This window comes from Onychostoma macrolepis, chromosome 18 (assembly GCF_012432095.1).
Source record: "Onychostoma macrolepis isolate SWU-2019 chromosome 18, ASM1243209v1, whole genome shotgun sequence".
Taxonomy (NCBI): domain Eukaryota; kingdom Metazoa; phylum Chordata; class Actinopteri; order Cypriniformes; family Cyprinidae; genus Onychostoma; species Onychostoma macrolepis.
Window position 1 is genome coordinate 797,501 of NC_081172.1, and position 23,831 is coordinate 821,331.

Below are 23,831 nucleotides of genomic sequence, written 5' to 3' on the forward strand. Positions count from 1 at the left end.
TTATGGAATGATTATCTATAGTCAAATCAAAAATTATTCAGACACCAGACTAGCGGGTGCAGGACACTATAGTTCATTTATGTAAGTGAGGATAGCAAAATAAAGTAAACTGTGACATATTACACCCAAAAAAATCTTCATACATTGGACTACCAGTAAAATTTGGGACCAAAAATTATTCAGACACTTTGAGCTGAGCATGTTTTGCTGAAGTGTTTTTTCTTTAATTGCTAATGCGATCTTTCACACCACAGACTGAACAAAATGAAGCATTGCTTGGTAATTGGTTGAGCTAAATTGGTTTTATCTAATTGTGTTCTTAATTTGTTCTGACACAGTTTAACTCTGAGTTCTTCTCATATTTTATTACCATTTTCTAAACTATAGTGAATAAACTGTGATGATGTGAGAAATGTTGAAGGTGTCTGAATAAATTTTGGTTTGACTGTACGTGTGTTATTTCAAAACCACCAGTTTTTTAATATTATTCTACTTGGTTTATCTTTTTGTCATGGTGCACAACACATTTTGCGTTATATGGATGTTTACAGAAACCTCAAGATGGCTCTCTGAACTAAAACTGATCTCCAGAGCAAATTAAAAGGTACATAAATAACATACATATATAATCATTTTGCACATTGTTGCTTCTTAGACTTAAGTCCAAGTTTTGTATCATAACGAGAAAGGTTCAAGTCTCAGTCCTAAATCTTCTTTAGGGAGTACCAATGTAAATATAGGGCACATGCAGAGCATTGCATCTTACAGACTTATTTTCATTTAGTTTACTGGGGTGACAAAGTGCATATTTTTGGGCTTGACTTTCGCTGTTTTGAGGACCACAGGTCTGCTATGGCAGCATTCTGCTGTAAAAATCATGAATGTGAGATTTCGCTGGTTACAGAACAAGAATATTGACTTTAAAACACAAGCAGCCTGTTAAACTCGCAGGAAACAGTAACAACAAACTCAATCAGGACTGTTTTAGTGTGAGAGCTGCTGTCTGGACTCACGGTGCGAGTGATTAATGTGGATTTTGTGAGACTTGTGGTGGCAGGTGACGTCACATATTAAATATTGCATATTTAATTTTGCATTCAGACAAGTTTTGGCACTTCAGATCTGTTCTACTCTATGAACTCTCACATACTGTAATACAACTGGATGCAACCCAATAAAGCTGTTCACATTATATTTTCTGTTGTCATACATAAAACAGGTATAAATAGTGAATAAACATGACCCATTAATACATGCTAACCAGGAATCAATCTCGCTATACTCCTTAAATCCTGATTTATAATCGCGACATCGTCTGATAAAATCAACATACATCTAACTTAAACTAAAAAGTGACTATATGCAGCAGTTTTGACTATATTAGCCTACTGTTTTGTCTCATTCAGCGCACTGCCTGCGTCTGAGTAACAAACTATGAGCATTTTAACAGACGAATTATGTTCAGATTTAAAAGTCCAAACAGTCGTTAAGTGACAGGTTCTTGGAAACGCTGTTTTGTACTCATTTATTGACGAGTCTGCTGCGGTACGGCCAACTGAACGCGCTGCTTCTCTGCCGCTCGCTGCACAGAACAGACGCAGAGAGAGGCGACACTGCTCCGGGAGTCAGACCTCACGCTCGCGAGGCAGCACTGGAGACATCTTCCAACTGAATCAAAGCTAAGGTTTTTCCAAAAAAGTCGCTAGGTTTGTCAGTATGTACCCTTTATGGAAAATAGCCGCTAAAAGGGTCTGAAAGTTGCTAAATATTGTGCTAAAGTTGTGCTCGTGTGTGTGAGACACGGGAGCTGATGGCAGGGGTGGTGGGTATTTGTGGCGGACCGCTACAAATAAATTAACGTATGGGAATCACTGTCTTACCAACGCACGAGAGTCTGTCTTCGGTGGATTTGTAGCCGATGTTGCAGGAGCACTGATAGCGTCCGATCATGTTCACACACTGACCGTTCCTGCACAGCTTGTCACTCAGTTCACACTCATTGATATCTGCAGAGAAAACACACAATAAACACAACACTGACCGAAATCTGTCAGGATGTGTGCAAAAGCAAGGTTTTGGTTCAAATTTACAACCCATCATTAACATAAACACACACTCTCTCTCTCTCTCTCTCTCTCTCTCTCACACACACACACTCACTTGCTATCACTTACACACTCACACACACACAACACACACACACTGACCCAGGCAGGCGGAGCCGTCAGGGGCGATCTCGTGGCCCTCTGGACACTTGCAGTGGAAGCTGCCCTCGCTGTTGATGCATTCACCTCCTCTGCAGAGCAAAGGGTTTCGCTCGCACTCGTTGATGTCTGAAACACAACACACTCAAATTTTTGATTTTGCTAATATATTTTCTAAAGAAAGATAAACATGTTTAGGGATGAAAGCCAAAATATTAAATGTCCAGGATGAATATTTTCTGAGTAATACGCTTTTTTTTTTGTAGAGGGGGGGGTCAAATCGGCAATTTTCACCTGAGATTCAGAGCCAAATTACAGGGGGGTAAAAATGACATTTTCAGATGACACAGAGATTGTCTCAGTGCCATAAATATTATTTTTCCAAAGTTTGCATGGCTATAACTCAAGAAGTATTTAAGATATCGCAATATGATTTTATATTCTAGTTCTTAATCAACTTTTCTTTTGTAATCTTCATTTTCAAGGCCCTTGCATCGTTCAGTCCCAGAGATTTGGGCATCTCAATGAGGCTCCAGATTGTTGAATATTACCCATATGCAGCATTCAAAAACCAAATGTTGGGTCACTTTGTATACAGCCGATACTTATTTTATTTAAAGAACAATGTCTGAAGAATAAATAATGTTGAAATTAGAAATGTGTCTTGTTTCCCTCTATCAAAACAATATGTATAAAACACACCTGTCAGACTGTTAAAAATGCACTGAAATGGTCAGGTTGAGGCACATTACCTTGCTCTCTGTTGTCTATTCATAAGATTCTATATTTGAATCAGTTTCAGGGATATTTGGAAGAAGGGATGTTAACAGCTTCTGAAGCTACCAAGAGTTCAAACACACAGTATTGTACTGTAATATGTTTGAATCAAATCCCACACCTCATAGGGAAAAGTGGTTGCTTTTGCCACACATTGCATTTACATCAATAAAACAAGATTTGCCTCACCTGGATGAATAATTAGAATTTCTTTTTCTTTTTTATTGTTATATAATGTATAAAGCATCATCAGATCAAGTAGTATCTACCTCTAAAGGGCATATTTGGCAGAATCATGTATAGTACCTCAAACATTTCTCACGCTTGAAATAATTAAGACCTGGTAATTCTAAACCCCAGGTAAATGGGATCCTGGGTAATCTTATTTTACGTTTCACACTGTTCATGCTTAAAGTTAACAATTAATCCTGGTCATTCATAATCTGATGTGTCACATTGTACATTCATCAACCCTGGGTTACTGTTATTTGCATATTTGACAGTTTCAACAGTGATGACTAGATAAACAAAACCATATTTGGTTTTTGACCATTGAAAATGGGTAGGATACAACAATTTGGACATGGAGCTGCACTGAGATCCCAATATCTCTGGGATTAATCCATACAAGGTCTTAAAAAACTGGTGAAACAAGGTTTCTAATTTCAGCATTACTTATTCTTCAGACAATCATATTGCAATATCTTTAATACTTCTTGAGTTATAGCCAAGCAAACTTTGGAAAAAGAATTTATATGGCACTGAGACATGTATGTTCAATCCAGTTGTTTTGATAGAAGGAAACAAGATATATTTCTTAATTTTCTTTAAAAGAAAATAAGTATAATATTTTTGCAAACTGACCCACATTTGGTTTTTGACCACTGAAAATATGTACAATTTAACAAATTACCCCTGGAGCCATATTGAGATTCTTGAATCATGTTGTAGTTACATTTTTAGGTTGAATGTCATTGAAATAAAAATCTTATATCGGTCAAACTTTATGAAAAACAGTGTGTGAGAGTCTCACCCATGCAGTTCTTCATCATCATGAACCCGCTCTCGTATCCGGTGAAACAATCGCACCGGAAATCACCGGCTGTGTTCACACACGTGCCGTGACCGCACAGATCAGGAGAGATGCGGCACTCGTCGATATCTGTGAAAACACACACACACACACACACACACACACACACAGCACAAACACTGCATGAGACACACACCGATCTACAGCACTTTTAAAAAACTGACATCAGTGGTTCTCAACCAACCAGATACCCTCAATATGAGTTAAAATGAGACAAAACAAACACATTCAAACAGCTAAAAATCGTTATTTTATTTTAAGTTGTTCAGATAAAACTTGCATTGTATATTGTGCAAACAGGGTAAATTGTATAGACTTGGAAAAGTCATACAAAAAAAAAAAAACTAAAACTTTAGTCCAAAATATTGTTTTAATAAATTATTTTAAATATCCTTATCCAGTACATCAGGAATGACTGGAAAATTCATGCTGAGTTATTGTTTAAAAAGAAACCTAAAGAACTTTCAGCGTCTAGAAACCTGAAGTTTATTATTTTAAATATAATTCTAATTTTATTTATTTATTTGAATGTCTGTACACTAACAATTTCTGTAAATGAAAAAAAAAAAGTTTTGATTACAAAATTTGAAAACAAAACTGTGTCAGAATAATCAGAGAAAACAAATCAAATATTGCTGTGAACAATAATGAGTCACTAATCCAGTCCACCTGCTACTAACCTGCATGACATGGTTGTTTTATTTTAGAGCCACACATAGCTTGAATAGAGTAAAGTCTGTGTGTTCCGTGACACATCAGGACTCGTTAGCATTCACATGCGTGTCTCTGAACCTCGTTTACTGCGTCTGAACTCACCTGTGCAGTTCCTTTCATCAAAGTCCAGAGCGAAGCCGCTGTCGCACCTGCAGCGGAAGCTACCGATGGTGTTCCTGCAGCGGCCGTTTGTGCACAAGCTGTGGATCATCTTACACTCGTTTATATCTGCGGAGAAACCGAACTAGACGAGTCAGGATAACGGCAGTGTGTATTTTTTCCGCACCCATGTTAACGGATTAAATTGTTTCCACGCCGAGCTTGTATGTAAATATAAACATGGATTGACACGGAAATGTAGTAATTACACCATAAAGTTTTACAGTCAACACATATGGCTTTTTGGCTAGGTTTAAAGGAAAAGAGCACTTTTAGATAAACAAGGCAATAATAGATGGCACTCGTGAAGGTGGGAAAACAAAGTTCTTTATGAACCACAGGATTGCTTGTACACTGAAAAAAATTATACTAAATGTTTTTAAGGTAAGTGGTTGCAAACAATTTATTTTAGCTCCATTTAAATTTCAAAAAATGTTGAAAGTTAGTCAAATAAATTTGTTTATTTAAATGTAGCTAAAATAAATTGAAAAATTACCTTAAAAAATTTAGTAAATTCAATTTTTTTCAGTGTACTAAAGATTTAAATGCTAAAGAAAAGGCATTAGTGCTGACTGTTTCTGTCAATGGTAAGTTTTAATGTTTGTGATAACGTAAGAAAAGTAGTTTAAATGTTTTGCCACTTGCTTGAGCAACTTAATATATAAATCTAGAAGTAAATGCAAAAGCAAAAAGCATTGAATAATGCGTTGCTTATATTTATTGCGTTTACACGTCTATGAAAGATTGTATTACTGCACTGTGTAAAAAAAAAAAAGATTGGCAATGCTAAAAAAAGATTTTCAATAACAATATTTGTATTCTCTATTCTTTTTGTATTCTATCTGTTGTCTTTTTATTTATTCTATAATAATAAAAAAACATTTTAAATCTGTGTACTGTGTTAAGTTAAATGAGACTTGTTATAGCTCTTGCATATCATTGCTCTTTTGTTGATTCTGATTGCTTCTATTGTCCTCATTCGTTAGCCACTTTGGATAAAAGCATCTGCTAAATGACTAAATTTGAAATCAAAATAATAAATGTGGTGTTTGTGGCACACAGCCACGGATCAGGTCAGGAGCGGACTCCTGTGTGAAAGCACAGTCTGTGCTGCTTGTGTACCACACATGGACAGCATACACACTGCAAACAGAGAATGTGTGAAGCTGGTGTAGGTGCATGTATGGATGAGTGTGGCCTGTCTGTCTCGCACACCTTTCAGGAAGGGTTTGCCGTTGATGAAGTCTCCGCGGTGGGAGAATCCGGGCCGAGGGCAGAGCTGGGCATAATCGGGCGTTCCTTTCTCCGGACACTCGTCACACTCCGGGCCCCAGGCTACTCCCACGGAGCAGCAGCAGGCGTCCACACGGTGCCGGCCCGGGATCGGAGCGCCGCAGCGCTCGTCGATGTGTGTGAGGTAACACAGCTCCGTCCGCAGGTCTGCACACACACACATTCACACAACACATGAAACTTTGGGAATATTTGAATATTCATAATATTCACAGTTCGTTTGCGTTGTGTAATGTTTTTTATGTCACTCAATGCTAATGTCTCATCATAACCCAAGCATCTCTGTGTAATTTAGAAGTTGCTTTAGCATACATCTAAGTTGATTTATTTATTTTTTTAAGAAAGTATGCATTTAATTGATCAAAAGTGACTTGGACTATGACAACTGCTTTTAATATTGATAATTAGAGTTGGTTATCGTATTAATTTTATCAATTCTGATTCTGCTTATCGATTGGTGGAATCTTACAGACTCTGAACTTTTGAACGGTGTTGTATTTTAGATTAATTAGATTGTTTGTTAGCACTCTCTATTCTAATTCTATTCTTACAAAAAAAATAAAAATAAATCTTGCCCCTTTTATACCTGCACTCTATTCATTTACTAACTTTAAAAAACAAACAAACACTAGCTTCTCTATTCTTTTTCTATTCTATCTGTTTTCTTTTCATTTATTATATAATAAAAAAAAAACCTTGCTACGTGTACTGCGTTAAGCTACTGAATTTGATTGCTTCTATTGTCCTCATTTTTAAGTCGCTTTGGATAAAAGCATCTGCTAAATGACTAAATGTAATTGTAAATATAAGTGCTTAAAATTTCATAAATGTGACTCAAGTGTTTTCACAACGTCTAGTTTAGGATTTGCTAGACTGGACTTTGAGAACATTTGTTCAATCTCAATGTCTGAGAACAAACGAGGAAACAGGAAGTGCTGGAATTCCTCTGGGATGAAGTCTAAATGTTCTTTCATAAATGCTTCATAAACCTCCAATTTAATAGTTAAACATGTATGTTAATGAATTCGCTTAGCATAATTAGCATAATCCCGCCCATGAATTGGAATCCAGTCATTAGCATAAATGCAAAAGAGTCTAATTGGCAATAATGAAAATGATTCAATTAAAGTGTCATTTAGAATAAACAGGAAAATGAATCAATGGCTATTCTCGACTGTTTTTGTTTAGAAATCAAATTTATTTTCAATTTAACTAGCTGGCTAACAGATTAATGCTAATATATATTATTATGTTTAATAGTGTTATCAAAAGCAGTGCCAACTAAAAGAACACAAGTGCTCAGATGAATGTTATTTTAGTATCATTGAGATATTATTATAGTTTTTTATAGTTAATTTTATTTTAATATTTCACATTTTCAATTTAATTTTTTGTTAATTTTATTAAATTATTCGTGTTAAATTTTATTCAGTTTTTGTCATTTTTAATGTCTTTATCAAGCGGCAACCTCCCGCTCCCTCTAGTGAAACCAACACGGCAGTGACTAAAACTGCAATTCATCGACTGGCCGCTGGAGTCAATCACATAGACTCTCCATGTTAAAATGCCCAACTTTACAGCAGAAAAAAACATGTTTACAGCCTGGTACAAAAAATTATTTTGGTCTATATAGCTAATTTTGCCCTTCGTGACAACTGTGAGGGGGGTGAATTTTTTTATAACTCATCCGTTTAAATTATATTAAGCCTTAAAGTTCTGCATAATTAAGGGCGTGGCCACTTGAGTGACAGGTGGACTGCCGCTCTGCTCCAGAGTGAGAAACTTGATAGTGTGCGAAACTTGGAAAACTGGCTTTAAATATTTGTGTTTGTACAGAGAAAATAATTATAGGTAGGACACTGGGAATCTGGCAATTAGATGTTTTAATCGTTATTGCTTACAGTGCTTTGTTATATGGAGCAGTTTGTTAGATCGCGATCTCTGCCGACAGATATAGAAGCACACAATAAACGCGGTAGACTTTAATGGACAGTAAAACAAAGGCAGAATACCGTGTAACTCCAGGCTGGCACAGTATTGACGAACGAATGCAAACATATGCAGAGCACCGTAACTTATCTGAGCTTTCCAAAACAAAGTCAAAGCGCGGTAACTGATGTTATACTGTGTTCTGCCTTGGTTTCTCCGGGGCTTTTCTCCATGATACTTAAACACATGATAAAGGAGGTCATTAATGTCCCAAAATGATCAATAACTAATTGTCGACCAAAAACGAAATTATGGTGTTTTGTCTTTGCATGACGGGCGTGGTTTCAGCTCAGCTTCACCCACGTCCCGCCTTTTTGCCCATTTTCGATTATCCGGGAGTGACGCAGTGACGCGCTTCCAAGATGGCGGCGGTCGGCTCCGCCCACTTTAGGCTTCAAAAACGCTTTACAGAAACCTACGGGTGACATCACGGACACTACGTACATTTTTTTTTACAGTCTATGGTCTTTATATATATATAGTTTTTAATTTTATATTGATCAGTATTAATTATTTTAGGACTAAAAGCAGTCATAAGCAGCACAGGTATATTTGTAGCAATAGCCAACAATACATTGTATGGCTCAAAATTATATTTCAAATTTTTCTTTTATGCCAAAAATCATTAGGATATTAAGTAAAGATCATGTTCCATGAAGATCTTTAGTAAATTTCCTACTGTAAATATATCAAAACTTCATTTTTGATTAGTAATATGCATTGCTAAGAACTTAATTTGAACAACTTTAAAGGTGATTTTCTCAATATTTAGATTTTTTTGCACCCTCAGATTCCAGATTTTCAAATAGTTGTATCTCAGCCAAATATTGTCCAACAAATCATACATCAATTGAAAGATTATTTATTCAGCTTTTGGATGATGCACAAATCTCAATTTCAAAAAATTGACCCTTTTGACTGGTTTTGTGGTCCAGTGTCACAAATGAGTTTACCATTTCCCCATTTATGCATTTTTTCTGTGCCAACATTTTGCAAACACAAATATGAATCTGAAAATTCATGTCAGAGTAGTTTTACGGGTGATGCACTCATTATAAATGCATTCTGCTGGAGTTTCATACGTACCAACGCAGGTCCTTCCAGTGGAGTCCACCGTCATCCCGCTGGGACACTGGCAGATGAACGACCCGTCTGTGTTCACACACTTCCCATTGATGCAGACGCCGGGAAACACATCACACTCGTTCACATCTACACACAGACACACACAGACACACACACACACGTGAAGCAGGTGAATATGAGACTCTGAATGCATGCAGACAGTGAAGTGTGATCTCACCCTCACAGACGGTGCCCTTCACTCGTGCGTAACCTTTAGAGCAGGACGGATCTGAAACACACAACACACCTTTACTACACACACACCGGCTTACACTAATACAGATTCTTTAATGTTTCTGAAAGAAGTCTCTTCTGCTCAACGAGGCTGCATTTATTTGATCAAAATACAGTAAAAAATTTGAAATATTATTGCAATTTAAAACAGCTATTTTCTGTGTGAATATCTGTTAAACTGTAATTTATTTCTGTGATGCGCAGCTGTATTTTCAGCATCATTACTCCAGTCTTCAGTGTCACATGATCTTCAGAAATCATTCTAATATGCTGATTTGCTGCTCAAGAAACATTTCTGATTATAATCAATGATGAAAACAATTGTGCTGCACAATATTTTTGTGGAAATATTCTACTATTTTAAATTGTGGGGTATATAAGATTTTAAAAAATGTATACTTTTATTCATCAAAGATACATTAAATTGATCGAAAGTGCTAGTAAAGACATTTATAATGTTACAGTAGATTTCTGTTTCAAATAAATGCTGTTCTTTTGAACTTTCTATTCATCTGTGAATCCTGAAAAATAAAATGCATCACAGTTTCCACGAAAATATTGTGCAGCACAACTGTTTTCAACATTGATAATAATCAGACATGTTTCTTGAGCAGCAAATCAGCATATTAGAATGATTTCTGAAGGATCATGTGAAAATGTTTTAATTATTACAGACTTTTGACTGGTAATGCATGTGTTTGAGGTATCAGACCTAGTAGGAGTGGTTAGTTAGTGGAGGCTGAGTCTCACCTGGTTCACATTTGGCACACGGTGAGCCCCAGGCCGCCCCCAGCGTAGCACAGCACTGAGACTTCAGCGTCGCTCCATTAATGTTAATCTCACACTGTCCATTCACCACCTTCAGCCAACATGTGCCCTTAGTGGTCTCTGAAACACACATACACACACACACACACACACACATACACATACACACACACACACACGCATGAGGCTTTAACACACACGTTGTGTGATGAGTGTGACGGGACAGGAAGTGCACTCACCCACACACAGAGTTCCTGAGCTGTCCAATGTACTTCCTGTGGAGCAGAGACATGCGAACGAGCCAGCGCTGTTCTTACACTCGCCGTTCACACACGGGTTACTCAAGCACTCGTCCACGTCTGAACACACACACACACACACACACACACACAGAATATCAGATGTGATTACAGCATGTAAATGCTAAAAAAAATTATTACACTCAAATTGATTCATATAAGAAATAAAATAGCAAAAATCTAGTTTAGAATCAAAGCCTGTTGTCACTAAATGAACAGCAGAACGAATCACAACAAATTAATTTCCATTTAAATACATGAACAGAATAATATGTGACCCTGGAGCACAAAATCAGTCATAAGGGTCAATTAATTTTTTTAAATTGTGATTTATACATCATTTGAAAGCTGAATGAATAAGCTTTCCATTGATGTATGGTTTGAAAATCTGAGGGTGCAAAAAAAATCGAAATATTGAGAAAATCGACTTTAAAGTTCTTAGCAATGCATATTACTAATCAAAAATTAAGTTTTGATATATTTACGGTAGGAAAGTTACAAAATATCTTCATGGAACATGATCTTTACTTAATATCCTAATGATTTTTGGCATAAAAGAAAAATGGATAATTTTGACCCATACAATGTATTTATGACTGCTTTTGTGCTCCAGGGTCACATATAGTTCTATTTGTAACTGCAACATTTTGAACACTCTGAAAAATGGAGATTCAATGAATCAATATTTTACATCACTTCCTCAAAATGAAGAGTTTGAAGAATCAAACTTACCAACTCCTTTCCCACCGAAGATCAACTGTGAGATTTTACTGAATCATCTCTATCTGAACAATCTCATTCGAGTTGATGAAGAATCATGCAATAGTCTAATGACAAGGTCTTTTTCTCACTAAATGAACACCTGAACCAGGGTTATTATGATTAACTAAAACTGAAACCAAAATTAAAAGTAATATAAAAAATATATAAATATAAAAAAGTAACAAAATGTAAAAAATTAAATTGAAAAAGTGTTACTTGAAATAAAATTTGTTAACTGAAATCAAATGTAAAACCCTTTTTATTTTAGCTGGTTGGTAACTTTTACTTATTAATTTACTAAAATAAAAATTTCTAAAAACTATAAATTAATAAAATTATTTTAAAAAATGAATTCAAACTCTATAAATATTTTTAAAAACTAATAAAAATGTCAAAAACACACAAAAAAGTAAAAAAAAGTAAAATTAAACCAGAAAATATACAAATAAAAACTGATCCAAAATATTAATAAAAACTATAATAGTATATCATTGTATCTGACTAGAACACATCAGATTGAATTATTTTCATTAATACACACAAAACATCAAATATTTTTACTTGTTTTATACTTGAAATATCCCTCAAGAACATTTACAAGGTAGGGTACAAACAAATAACTGAATCAAGTTCACAGAAATGAATCAATCTGACCAACTCATGCTGTTTTCAACTGAAATTAGACACTATTTAAACACGTCCATCTGATTCTATTCATATATTATGTGGTTAGTGTGATTTATGTCCTCAGCAGTGTGTGTGTGTGTGTGTGTGTGAGACGTGACCCACCTTCACACACCTCTGTCTGGGGCTGGAAGATGAAGCCCTTGGGACAGTGGCAGGTATAGCTGCCCGGTGTGTTTCTGCACAGGCCGTTCTCACACAGGTGACTGTTCATCATGCACTCGTCCACATCTGAAACACAGACGCACACGCGTGACGCAGATGTCTGTGCGCTTCACACGCTAATGTCTGCAGAGATACTGACCCACGCAGGTCTTCCCGCTGATGTCCACCTCAAAGCCCAGGTTACAGTTACACTTGTACGTTCGGAGCATGTTCTCACACACACCGTTCTGACAGATATCAGGATCCAGCGCACACTCGTTTATATCTGAAACACAGAGATTCACACGTGAACATACATGCATGTAAAATACATGGGTGAGTAAGATTTTTTTTACTTTTTAATTGTAATTTTAATTGTTTACTTAAATGTTTAAATCTATAGATACCAATAGTTAATGTAAATTAAACTGAATTATTTATGTAATTAAAACATTCTGAATTATTTGTAATTCATTATTTAAAATATTTATTATTTAATATTGTATTATTTATTATTTATTTTTAAATATGTGATTATATACACTGTTTTTAGATTTTGGGTAAAATCTAATTTATTTATATTATGCATATATTTCTTAAATGTTTATATCGATTGATATTAATAGTTCATATAAATTTATAAATAATAGTTATATAAATTAATATAACTGTATTATTTATGTAATTATAAAATATAATTGTTAATTAATTAAATATTCATATTAATTATTTCATTATTATAATTTATTTAAAATATTTTATTATTAATATTTAATATTATTTTCTTTTGATTTTTGCATGAAATATGGGTAAAATGTAAAATTAATGAAATTTGTTTATATAATAAAATATATTTTTAACATTACATTTTATAAAACAAAGTAAAATAATATAATAGTTATTAGATTTACTAGAATAATTATTAAATCAAATATATAATGGTTTGATCATTAAAATTATTCTATACATTACTGTTCTTCACAGTTCTTATACATACACATATATACATACGTTTATTTAATTTGTTACGTGAAGTTCACCATATTATTTATATGTATAATTATAATAATTATTAACTTTAATTATAATATTAAATACAATAATACAACTTCTAAAAAAAAAATTTCATATAAACATATATGCACAAGAGCACCCCAAAATTGCCCCATTGACATACTATGGTGAGGGACGGCCCGTGAAACAGCACACGCTTTTCCTACTATGGTAATTTACATAGGAATTTTGCATTGAACATAACTCTGCATCACAATATCATAGAGACATGGGGGAGGGCTCATTTTACTCAGCCAACCAATCAGACTCTCAGGATAATTATGAAGCTATCAAACCACGCCCTAGCAACCATTTATAGCACCCTAGCAACTGATCCCATAGACTGCCATGTTAAAAGCCCAGATGGATATCTTCGGATCACAGTGTCATAGAGACATGGGGGTGGGCTCATTTAACTCGGGGCAGCAAACAGCCAATCATGGATCACCATAGACACTTCCTAGCCACGCCCTAGCAACCATTATCAAGCACCCTAGCAACCCAAAACCAAATAGCCATATCTTTAAATCTGAATATCACAGAGACATGGGGGTGGACTCGTTTGACTCGGGGCAGCAAACAGCCAATCATGGATCACCATAGACACTTCCTAGCCACTCCGTAGCAAACAATGTCGAGTACCCTAGCAACCCAAACCCAAACAGGCATGTCTTCAAATCTGAACGTCATAGAGACACGGGAGTTGGTTTATATTATTCATACTGGCAAACAGCCTTTGGAGTATCATCATTGGCAGCTGCCAAACCACTTCTTAGCAACCAAACAGAGTACCCTAGCAACCATTTATCAAGTCCTATATCTTTGCATCAGAATGTCTTATAGACTTGGGAGTTGGTTCTTTTGACTCGTGCTAACAAATAGGACTTCCAAACATGCTACACATGCTAGCAGTGAATAGCTACATGCTAATAGTGATTAGCTAAGTGCTTATTCAAACTAAGAACTCTATAAAACTCCATAGTAGCGATCTGTGACAACTAGTAACTGCCTAGCAACACCATAGCAACCACCCCAGGTACCCTAGCAACCACCCCAAGTACCATAGCAACTGCATAGCAACACCCTAGCAACCACCCCATTTACCTTAGCAACCATCCTAGGTACCATAGCAACGGCCCTAGCAACCATCCTGGGTACCCTAGCAACTGCATAGAAACACCCTAGCAACCACCCCAAGTACCCTAGCAACCACATAGTAACATCCTAGCAACCATCATGGGTACCCTAGCAACCACCCTGAGTACCCTAGCAACCGCATAGCAACACCCTAGCAACCACCCCAAATACCCTAGCAACCACATAGCAACACCCTAGCAACCACCCCGGGTACCTTAGCAACCACATAGCAACCGAGTGGCGAGTTTTGCCACGGCAAGCACCACTCACATTTTCTTCAGGATTGTTATTACTATTCGCCCAGACAAAACTTCGGCACGCTACTCCTTCTGCACCTTTTGTCGTAGACCCATGAATGAGATGTCAAATCATACGTCATATTGAGGAGAGGTGTGCTATATCTTTTATAAGTAATTGAGTGTACGATGTTCATCTGGTGAACGAAAACAAGACAATTCAAACTCCAACTGTCAAAATACTACTTTTAAACTCCCAGAATCCTTTGAGACTCAATCAAGCTTCCTTCTATGTACTATTTCTAATCCATTCAAACTCATCTATCTAATATTTCTAATCTTTCTATCTATCCTAGCAACATACTAACCATGTTAGAAACATGCTAGCGACATGCTAGTCACTTGCTAGTCATGCTAGCAACATACTAGTAGCATGCTAATCATGTTAGAAACATGCTAGCAACATGCTAGTCACTTGCTAGTCATGCTAGCAAGATACTAGTCACTTGCTAATCATGCTAGCAACATGCTAGTAACATGCTAATCATGTTAGAAACATGCTAGCGACATGTTAGTCACTTGTTAGTAATGCTAGCAAGATGCTAGTCACTTGCTAATCATGTTAGAAACATGCTAGCGACATGCTAGTCACTTGCTAGTCATGCTAGCAAGATGCTAGTCACTTGCAATCATGCTAGCAACATGCTAGTAGCATGCTAATCATGTTAGAAACATGCTGGCGACATGCTAGTCACTTGCTAATCATGTTAGAAACATGCTTGGCGACATGCTAGTCACTTGCTAATCATGCTAGCAACATGCTAGTAACATGCTAATCATGTTAGAAACATGCTAGCGACATGCTAGTCACTTGTTAGTAATGCTAACAAAATGCTAGTCACTTGCTAATCATGCTAGTAACATGCTAATCATGCTATCAACCTTTTTCTGGTTTTTACCTTTTAAAAACCAGTAAATGAATACTTAACTAGCCTATTTCAAACTGAAAACCTTTAAACTTCAAGCTTTCACAACTGCTTTAAACATTCAGGCTAGGCTTTCTCAAGCCAACCTAAAGTTTGTCTCGACGAACTTTTAATCTAGTTATTTATTGTTGTTGTTGTTATTATTATATTAAACATATTTAATAATTCACATTATTTATATTTAAATATATATATATACACACAGCAGTCAACATTTGAAGTGGATCAAAACATTTCATCAAAGTTGTCCTAAGACAAGAACGCATTTTGGTTTGAGGTAACTTTGATGAAATGTTTTGATCCACTTCAAATGTTGACTGCTGTATATATATATATATGTATACATATATATATATGCCGCACCTCTGCCGTCAGTCGTGGTTCCTAGGCCGTGACTGCAGAGAGCCGAAAACTCCGCTGGAACATAAACACACAATTTAACATGTTAAACGTGTTTGCAGATGCCAAAGAACTCTAAACATGGCAGCAGAGTGTGTGTGTGTGTGTGTGTATGTGTGTACCTGAGTTGAGCGGTGGGCATGGCTGGCATGGCTCTCCGTAGGCGTACTCCACACTGGCGCAGCAGCACTCAGATTTGGTGACGGCACCGAAGAACGGTCGCACACACTGACCGCGCTTATACCCTCCGTAACACGTGCTGCGCATGTGTGTGTCTGCAGGAGAGCAGAAGAGTCCTCAACAACAACAACAACATGCCGTGATAAACAGCCCTCGACTAAACGACTGCAGAACACCAGATCAACACTCAGAACAACAAACACTCAGTGTGTGTGTGTGTGTGTGTGTGTGTGAGAGAGAGAGAGAGAGAGAGAGTGTGTGTGTGTGTGTGTGTGTGTGAGTGTGAGAGAGTGTGTGTGAGTATGTAAGTGAGTGTGAGAGAGTGTGTGAGTGTGAGAGTGAGTGTGTGTGAATGTGAGAGAGTGTGTGTGTGTGTGAGTGTGAGAGAGAGAGAGAGTGTGTGTGTGTGTGTGTGTGAGAGAGAGTGTGTGTGTGTGTGTGCGTGTTTTTGTGAAAAGTCAGGACATAGATGTGTATAATGACGAGGGTATGACAGGTATTACAAGGTGAAGGTGACATCTCAGGACATTGACCCATGTCCCCACTTTTCAAAACGCTTATAAATCACTCAGAATTAAGTTTTTTTCAAAAAAGTTGACATGCACAGTCTCCTGTAAGGGGTAGGTTTAGGTGTAAGGTTGGTGTAGGTCAATAGCACATACAGTAAGTACAGTATAAAAACCATTGCGCCTATGGAATGTCCCCACTTTTCACAAAAACGAACATATGTGTGTGTGTGTGTGTGTGAGTGTGTGTGTGTGCGCGCGTTTTTGTGAAAAGTCAGGATTTGTATAATGACAAAGGTATGACAGGTATTACAAGGTGAAAATGACATCTCAGGACATTGACACAAAACGCTTATAAATCACTCAGAATGAGGTTTTTTTGGGGAAAGTTGAAATGCACAGTCTCCTGTAAGGGTTAGGTTTAGGTGTAGGGTTGGTGTAGGGCAATAGCACATACAGTAAGTACATTATAAAAACCATTACGCCTATGGGATGTCCCCACTTTTCACAAAAACGAACATGTGTGTGTGTGTGTGTGTGTGTGCAGCTACACTCACCTACACAGACGCGTCCGTCGAGCCCCACAGCGAGTCCCGCCATACACTCGCAACGGAACGATCCCTCGGTGTTGACGCAGTGACCGTTCATACACATACCAGGAACCTCACACTCATCCACATCTGACACAAACACACACAGAACACACACAATGCTACACACACGTCTGCACACATGATGAGTTTCAGTTCGTTGTTATATGAATGTTAAATGAACAGTTCACCAAAAAAAGACATTTCGCAGAATGTGGTTAACCAAACATTTGACGGTACCCATTGACTTTTTATAGTATGGGAAAAATAGGAAATGGAAGTCAATGGCTACCGTGTCAACTGTTTGATTACCAACATTCTTCAAAATATTTTATTTTCTGTGTTCAAGAGAAGAAAGAAACTCATACAGGTTTGGAGCAACTTGACGAGTAAATGACAGAAATTTCATTATTGTTGAACTGTCCCTTTAAAGAACATGCAAACATTATGAGAATGCTGTTTTTGAAAGGTCTCTTGACATTTTGTAACAAACAGTAACATTTAAAAAAACAACAGTTGAATGTCCAAGTCTAAAGGTTGTTTTTGTGCTAACATTTTGAGAACATTATTAAAGAGCAGATAACACTGAATGAACATTCTATTAGTTTTACTGGAAGAACTTGCTCCGTGTTATCTGGGATGCTCTTTACTACACAATGAAAATTAACAACAGCAAGTGTCTAAAACACATTAAAGTATCATATATGACTTGTGTGAAAATGAGAGTCTGATTTCTGGATCCGCTGGATTCGTCTGCTATTTTCACACAAGAAGGAGCTGCTAAACATCTGCTCATGAAGTCAAAACTTTAATTTTTGGGTGAACTATTCCTTTAATGTGAGATCAGTAATACCCATTATTCATCTTGAGCTCAGACTGAAGCTGAGACCAATCAGTGTGATCAACAGTGTGTGTGTGTGGTTTCCTGTGTTCTAGACTTGTTCCTCTTGAGACTATACAAATCATTAATGAGCAAGTACATCATACGCATGACTTCAGATGTGTGTGTGTGTGTGTTTTGAGGTTTGTCTGTGCTTGTGAGGCACAAATATGTGAAAATGTCCACACTAATGCTCTGATCTTTGTGTGTTGCTGTGTGTGTGATGGGTTAGGGCTGGTTAGTAACTGTGTGTGTGTGTGTGTGTGTTCACTTACCCACACAGAATCGTCCAGTACCATCTAACAAGTATCCAGGTTTGCAGATGCACTTGAAGCTGCCGTCCTCATTGATGCACATGCCATTCAGACAGATGTTTCTTATCAAACACTCATCAGTGTCTGCAACACAAACACACACACACACACACACACACACACACACAACAACCAAAACACTTCAATAGTGTTTTCATACAGGCATTTCTTCATGCACAAACTGAGATTTTAGCAGAGGTGTTTGTGTTGCACATCATAGAAGGCAATGTTAGCATCCATTAATTAAAATTTTTGGAGAAAACTGGTTAATTTTAAGCTTTTTTGCACTATTTTCATCTTCCGGGTTTAAAATCGGCATCATGTTGACGTGACGTTGCAAAGGACTATAGTACATCAATGATTATTCATGAGACTGCGTGTTCTTATCCTATGAGAAGATGCTTCTCTTAATTATTCAGCATGTGTTGACTCCAAGATCACGTACATTAACTGAGAGAAACATTCATGGATCAAAAGAGAATGTTTGTTTTTGCTTTGTAATAAGAGTTCGGCACAAACAAACTTAGTGAGTGTAACCGTTTTTTACAGCCGTCAAAAGGCTTATATAAACGCAGCAGAATAAGCCTTAAAAGTTATCAGAGGTGCAACAGCGCGTTCATCAGGCATGTGATCAACTAGAGACAAAAAAGAAGGAAAATCTGACCCCGCCCACAAGCCACGCCCCCAGCACTTATTATTAAAAATATATATTTCAGCACATTAAAAGATATATCTTATATTGTAATAATACATACTATTGTCCTGTAAAAAATAAAAAGCAGCATTTAATAATCATGATAACAATATAATATATTATAATAAAGTACTATAATATATTATAGTAAAGTATATAGAATTGTTATTATTATTGGAGTATCTGCCAAAAGTTTGTAAACATTACAATTATTAATGATTTTGAAATCAATATCTTCTGCTCATCAAGGCTGAGTTTATTTGATCAAAATAAAGTTTTTAAAAAAAACAGCAATATTGTGGAATATTATTACAAATTAAAAAAAATTCAATTTTAATATATTATAAAATGTAATGTTATTCCTGTGATGCAAAGCAGAATTTTCTTCATCATTACTCTGGTTTTCAGTGTCACGTGATCTTTTAGAAATCATTACAATTTATTTGACTCTCAAGAAACATTTCTGATTATTATCAATGTTGAAAACAATTTTGCTGCTTCATATTTTGTGTGGAAACGGTGATACACTTTATTTCTCAGGATATAAATATAAAGTTTAATGAACAGCATTTCTTTGCAATTATCAAATATATTAATTAAATTTGTTAATGCATTTATTAAATAGAAATAGAAAAAAAATCGCAGTGCAGCTAGCACTAACAGTGAATCGAAACTAATAACAGTCCTGTAACAGCAGACATGTAGCGCGTCAGACTACAGCATATTATATAATTACATCACAACTGTTGAATTTTATGGCAGCACTAGCAATCTCAAATTCTCAGCGCCATTCATAAAAATTCACTGGGTCGGACGTATGCGAATCACGTCCGAAATCCGTATTTAAACTGAAAAATCACATCCCTGGTTCATATATATGTTTTCGATGCAGAGTGCAAATGGCTGTGCATTTATTTGTGTTTTTTAAAAGTGAAATTTGCATCCCATGACCCCTTTAATAGTTGAAAATTAAGACGTCTTGTCTAGTTTCTGTCACTATCGAATGCATTAAACTGCAGTGCATCGTGGGACGTCTCACCTTGGCAGTTCCTTCCGTCAGCGGAGATCTCGAAGCCGGCGTTGCACACGCAGTGGAAGCTGCCCTCCGTGTTGACGCAGCGGCCGTTGTTGCAGATGCGACCGTTGGCCACACACTCATCCAGATCTGCAGAGAACACACAGACGTGAGCGTGTGCATGTGTCACGTATGAGGCCCTAACACTAGGGACGTGACGATTAACCGCGAGTCGGTTGAAAATCAATTAAAATATGTGATGATTCAAATCGGTCGAGATGCTAAACAAATCGTGATTCAATTAGGGGTAGGAGTTTATATGAAAGTATGTCTGAGGGGAACTTACTGTCGTTAGAAACGTTTAGATGGTATTTTTTCTTCTCATCTTGCCTCTGTATAATGCATATTAACGTTCATAAGAGCAGCACTGCTTTGTTTCCAGCGGAAACCATGGAAACGCTTTAAGCGCCACCTGCTGGCAGAGACTGAATCTGCGTCTCATTCAGCTCGTCTGCTGTTTCGGTTTCATGCAGATATTTTTTACGTATAGTTTAACAAAACTGAAGTCAGACCATTCTGTTTTTGCTTCAAATTTCGTAAAAATTTTACAATATAATTTAGATTAAAAACTGCTCATGTTGCATGTATGCAGCATCTTTGTTTGGATCGTGATTAAAATGCAATGGTTGCCTCTCATTTTAAATGGAAAGAGCACAGACAAAGCCTTATGTTGTTTATATGAAGATATTTCTTTTATTTGTGTTACTTATTTATTTTGTGTTTTAAAATTTTAAATTAGTTTTGTTATTTACATTTACATTATATTTAAATTTTGTTATTTAGCAGATGCTTTTATCCACAGCGACTTACAAATGAGGACAATAGAGGCAATCAAAACCAACAAAAGAGCAACAACATGCAAGTGCTATTTAAGTATATTATTATAGTGTTATATTTCAGTTTCACAAAGAAACGTGCAGCATTTTGTCCAAGCAAAAATTAAAGGACACATTTAATTTATAATTTGTCTTAAATCTCATTTTGTTAAAAAAAAATCGTGAATCGAATCGTGAAATCAAAATCAAAATCAAAATCTTGAGTGAATCGTTATCATTAATACAACAGTTCAATAAACAAGAAGTTAAGTGACGTACATTGTACGAGTTTAACAATATTGTCTGATTTTCGTCAACGAAAAATAGTTTCAAACAAAGTCACAGCCGAGCTGCTGCGCATCTCCAAGCAAGCAAAGCGGTGTTTCATTTATGAATGACAGTGCATTTTTAAACGAATCTAGCAAGTCAATGATTCAATTACCTATTCATAAAGACAGTCACTTGATTTGTTCCTGAATGAATCAGCCGTTCAAATGAATCAACTGAATGAATGATTCAGTGATAAAATCAGTGACTTGCCGCCACCCGTGTGTGTCATTTCAGTTTTTTAAATCATTTCAATCAAACAATAGTTCTATATTTAAAATTTTATATTTAAAACATTAATCTCACAACATTGTTATGAATTTAAAACATCCATGCCATCTCTGAGCCTCTGTAAATGTCTGTAAATTTACCTACATGCCACTTTTGTGTTCTTCTGTGCCACCTTTGTAGTGGAAACTAATTTTGTTAATATTGATTCAGTCCGTTTTTGGCCAGACAGAAACTGCTGCACACAGACTGAATGTGAATGTAAGTCTCTGTAAATCCACTCTCTGACAGCAGGTGGCGCTGATGGAGCAGCAGAATTACAGCTGTTTCTCGTAAACTTGGTGGACAAAGCAGTATTGCGATTAAGAACATTTCTTTAGATGTTACATGGAGCGAAAATGAAAACAAAATGCCATCGAATCTTTTCAGAAGACAGTCAGAACCTTCAGAGGTACATTCATATAATTAATTCATTCATTTATTCATTTGTATAATTCCCTTATCACTCTTTTAAAACCTCCAACCTTTTACGCCCTATTTTCACTCAAAACGAAACTACTCTGCTGCTGTGCGCACCTGAGACTGTTACTGAAAACTGTGCTTTAAGCTGGACAGTATTTATTTATCATGAGTTGTTCAGATCACGGTAATCGAATACAGTTTTATTGATAATTAAAATATGAAACGGTAATACTAACCTTGGGGAATTTTATCATGATTTAAAATTCATGATAAAATTCCCCAAACCGGTAATCGTTACATCCCTACTACACACATTACTGAAGCGTCTGCTGCCTCAATATATGAGGATGTAAATACATGAACAACATCTCCAGAACTGCTCTGAGAGTTTCTTCATGAGCATTTAACTGCTTCTTTTGAGTAAAACTAGCATCATATCATACACACACGGAAATTTAAAGGTATTCATGGCAACCCGTCAAAATAAAAGTTTGGTTTAACTTGAAGACATCGTGGCAGAAATACATTACTATTGTTTAGTAGAATATACATAATACTGCTACTAAAATTATTAAAACCTAATTTTTTTAAAGGAATAATCATACAATATTTCTTAAATGTTTAACTGTAATTGTAAATCCCCTTTATTTGCTGAAAAATTAATGAAAAGATACCTTAAATTAATGTTTTATGCCTTCACTTGATAAACAAAAACAATATAAATACACAACACAAAATTTCTGAAGAAAAAAAAAACATTTCATAAGACTATTGTAAGAATAATGAAACTTGTTTTATGCATTTAAATAATTAGACATGCTAAAACAGAATTTGGTGACAATAAAACGTATGGTGGGAAAAAATAAAACATTTCATAGGGCCCTTTTGTTAAACTTAAAAATAAAAAAAAAAGATGTTAAATTGTTTAGGTTTAATGATTTTAATTAATTAGACATGCTTTATGATTAATAATATTTAACTGAACCATTAAAAAGGAGTCCAGAAAAATAAAATAAAAAAATGGAATCCAGAAAAATTAAAACATAAAAATTTCATAGGGCCCAATACACACTGGAGCATTTGTCTAATGCTTCACCAATATCAGATAGGGCCCCCTGATTGCCCGGGGCCCTAAGCGGCCGCTTACCTGGCTTATTGGTTAAGTCCGCCCTGGTCACGTGTGTGTTTGTGTGCGATTACCTCGACACTCGGTTCTGGTGGCCGTGCTCTGGAATCCAGCAGGACACTGGCAGTAATAGGATCCGGGTGTGTTCACACACTCTCCGTTCACACAAGGGTTCTGCTCACACTCGTTAGCATCTAAAAACACACACAACACGTGATCAAATGCTAGCCGCAGACGCCTTTCACACGTCTGACATCAGGCAACGCACTGACCGATGCACTCGCCGCGGCCGTCCAGCCGGTAGCCCATGTTGCACTCGCAGCGGTAGCTGCCCGGCGTCGGCACGCAGCGGCCGTTGATGCACAGGTTACGAAACGCCTCGCACATGTTTCTAATGCTGACGTTCTGAGGCAGGATGACTGAGAGAGAGAGAGATGGGAAAACGTCAGGCTCAGAGTCTCAACACTTTGACACATGTATGGAGAAAAGCAGAGTAATTTGATAAACCAGCTGAGTTCGATTAGCCTCTCAAACCCTTGAAACCAGCAGCTCTCAACCTGGATTCACACGGTCTAGAA

At 36.5% G+C, this 23,831-nt stretch overlaps 1 protein-coding gene across 2 annotated transcripts in view; it reads right to left on the minus strand.

Annotated features, from left to right (window-relative positions):
* fbn1 (fibrillin 1) overlaps positions 1-23,831 on the minus strand; it is a 90,683-nt gene that overhangs the window by 46,255 nt on the left and 20,597 nt on the right. For both annotated transcript variants that reach the window (XM_058751342.1, XM_058751341.1), the window contains 18 exons: positions 23,526-23,672; positions 23,328-23,447; positions 20,260-20,385; positions 18,488-18,610; positions 17,300-17,422; positions 16,179-16,331; positions 16,021-16,074; positions 12,406-12,531; positions 12,207-12,332; positions 10,596-10,715; positions 10,339-10,476; positions 9,533-9,583; positions 9,316-9,441; positions 6,163-6,387; positions 4,891-5,016; positions 4,015-4,143; positions 2,208-2,333; positions 1,881-2,006 (listed from right to left, as the gene is read on the minus strand). In XM_058751342.1, coding sequence (XP_058607325.1) covers positions 1,881-2,006; positions 2,208-2,333; positions 4,015-4,143; positions 4,891-5,016; positions 6,163-6,387; positions 9,316-9,441; positions 9,533-9,583; positions 10,339-10,476; positions 10,596-10,715; positions 12,207-12,332; positions 12,406-12,531; positions 16,021-16,074; positions 16,179-16,331; positions 17,300-17,422; positions 18,488-18,610; positions 20,260-20,385; positions 23,328-23,447; positions 23,526-23,672 — 2,265 coding nt within the window. The remainder of the gene's footprint in view (positions 1-1,880; positions 2,007-2,207; positions 2,334-4,014; positions 4,144-4,890; positions 5,017-6,162; positions 6,388-9,315; positions 9,442-9,532; positions 9,584-10,338; positions 10,477-10,595; positions 10,716-12,206; positions 12,333-12,405; positions 12,532-16,020; positions 16,075-16,178; positions 16,332-17,299; positions 17,423-18,487; positions 18,611-20,259; positions 20,386-23,327; positions 23,448-23,525; positions 23,673-23,831) is intronic.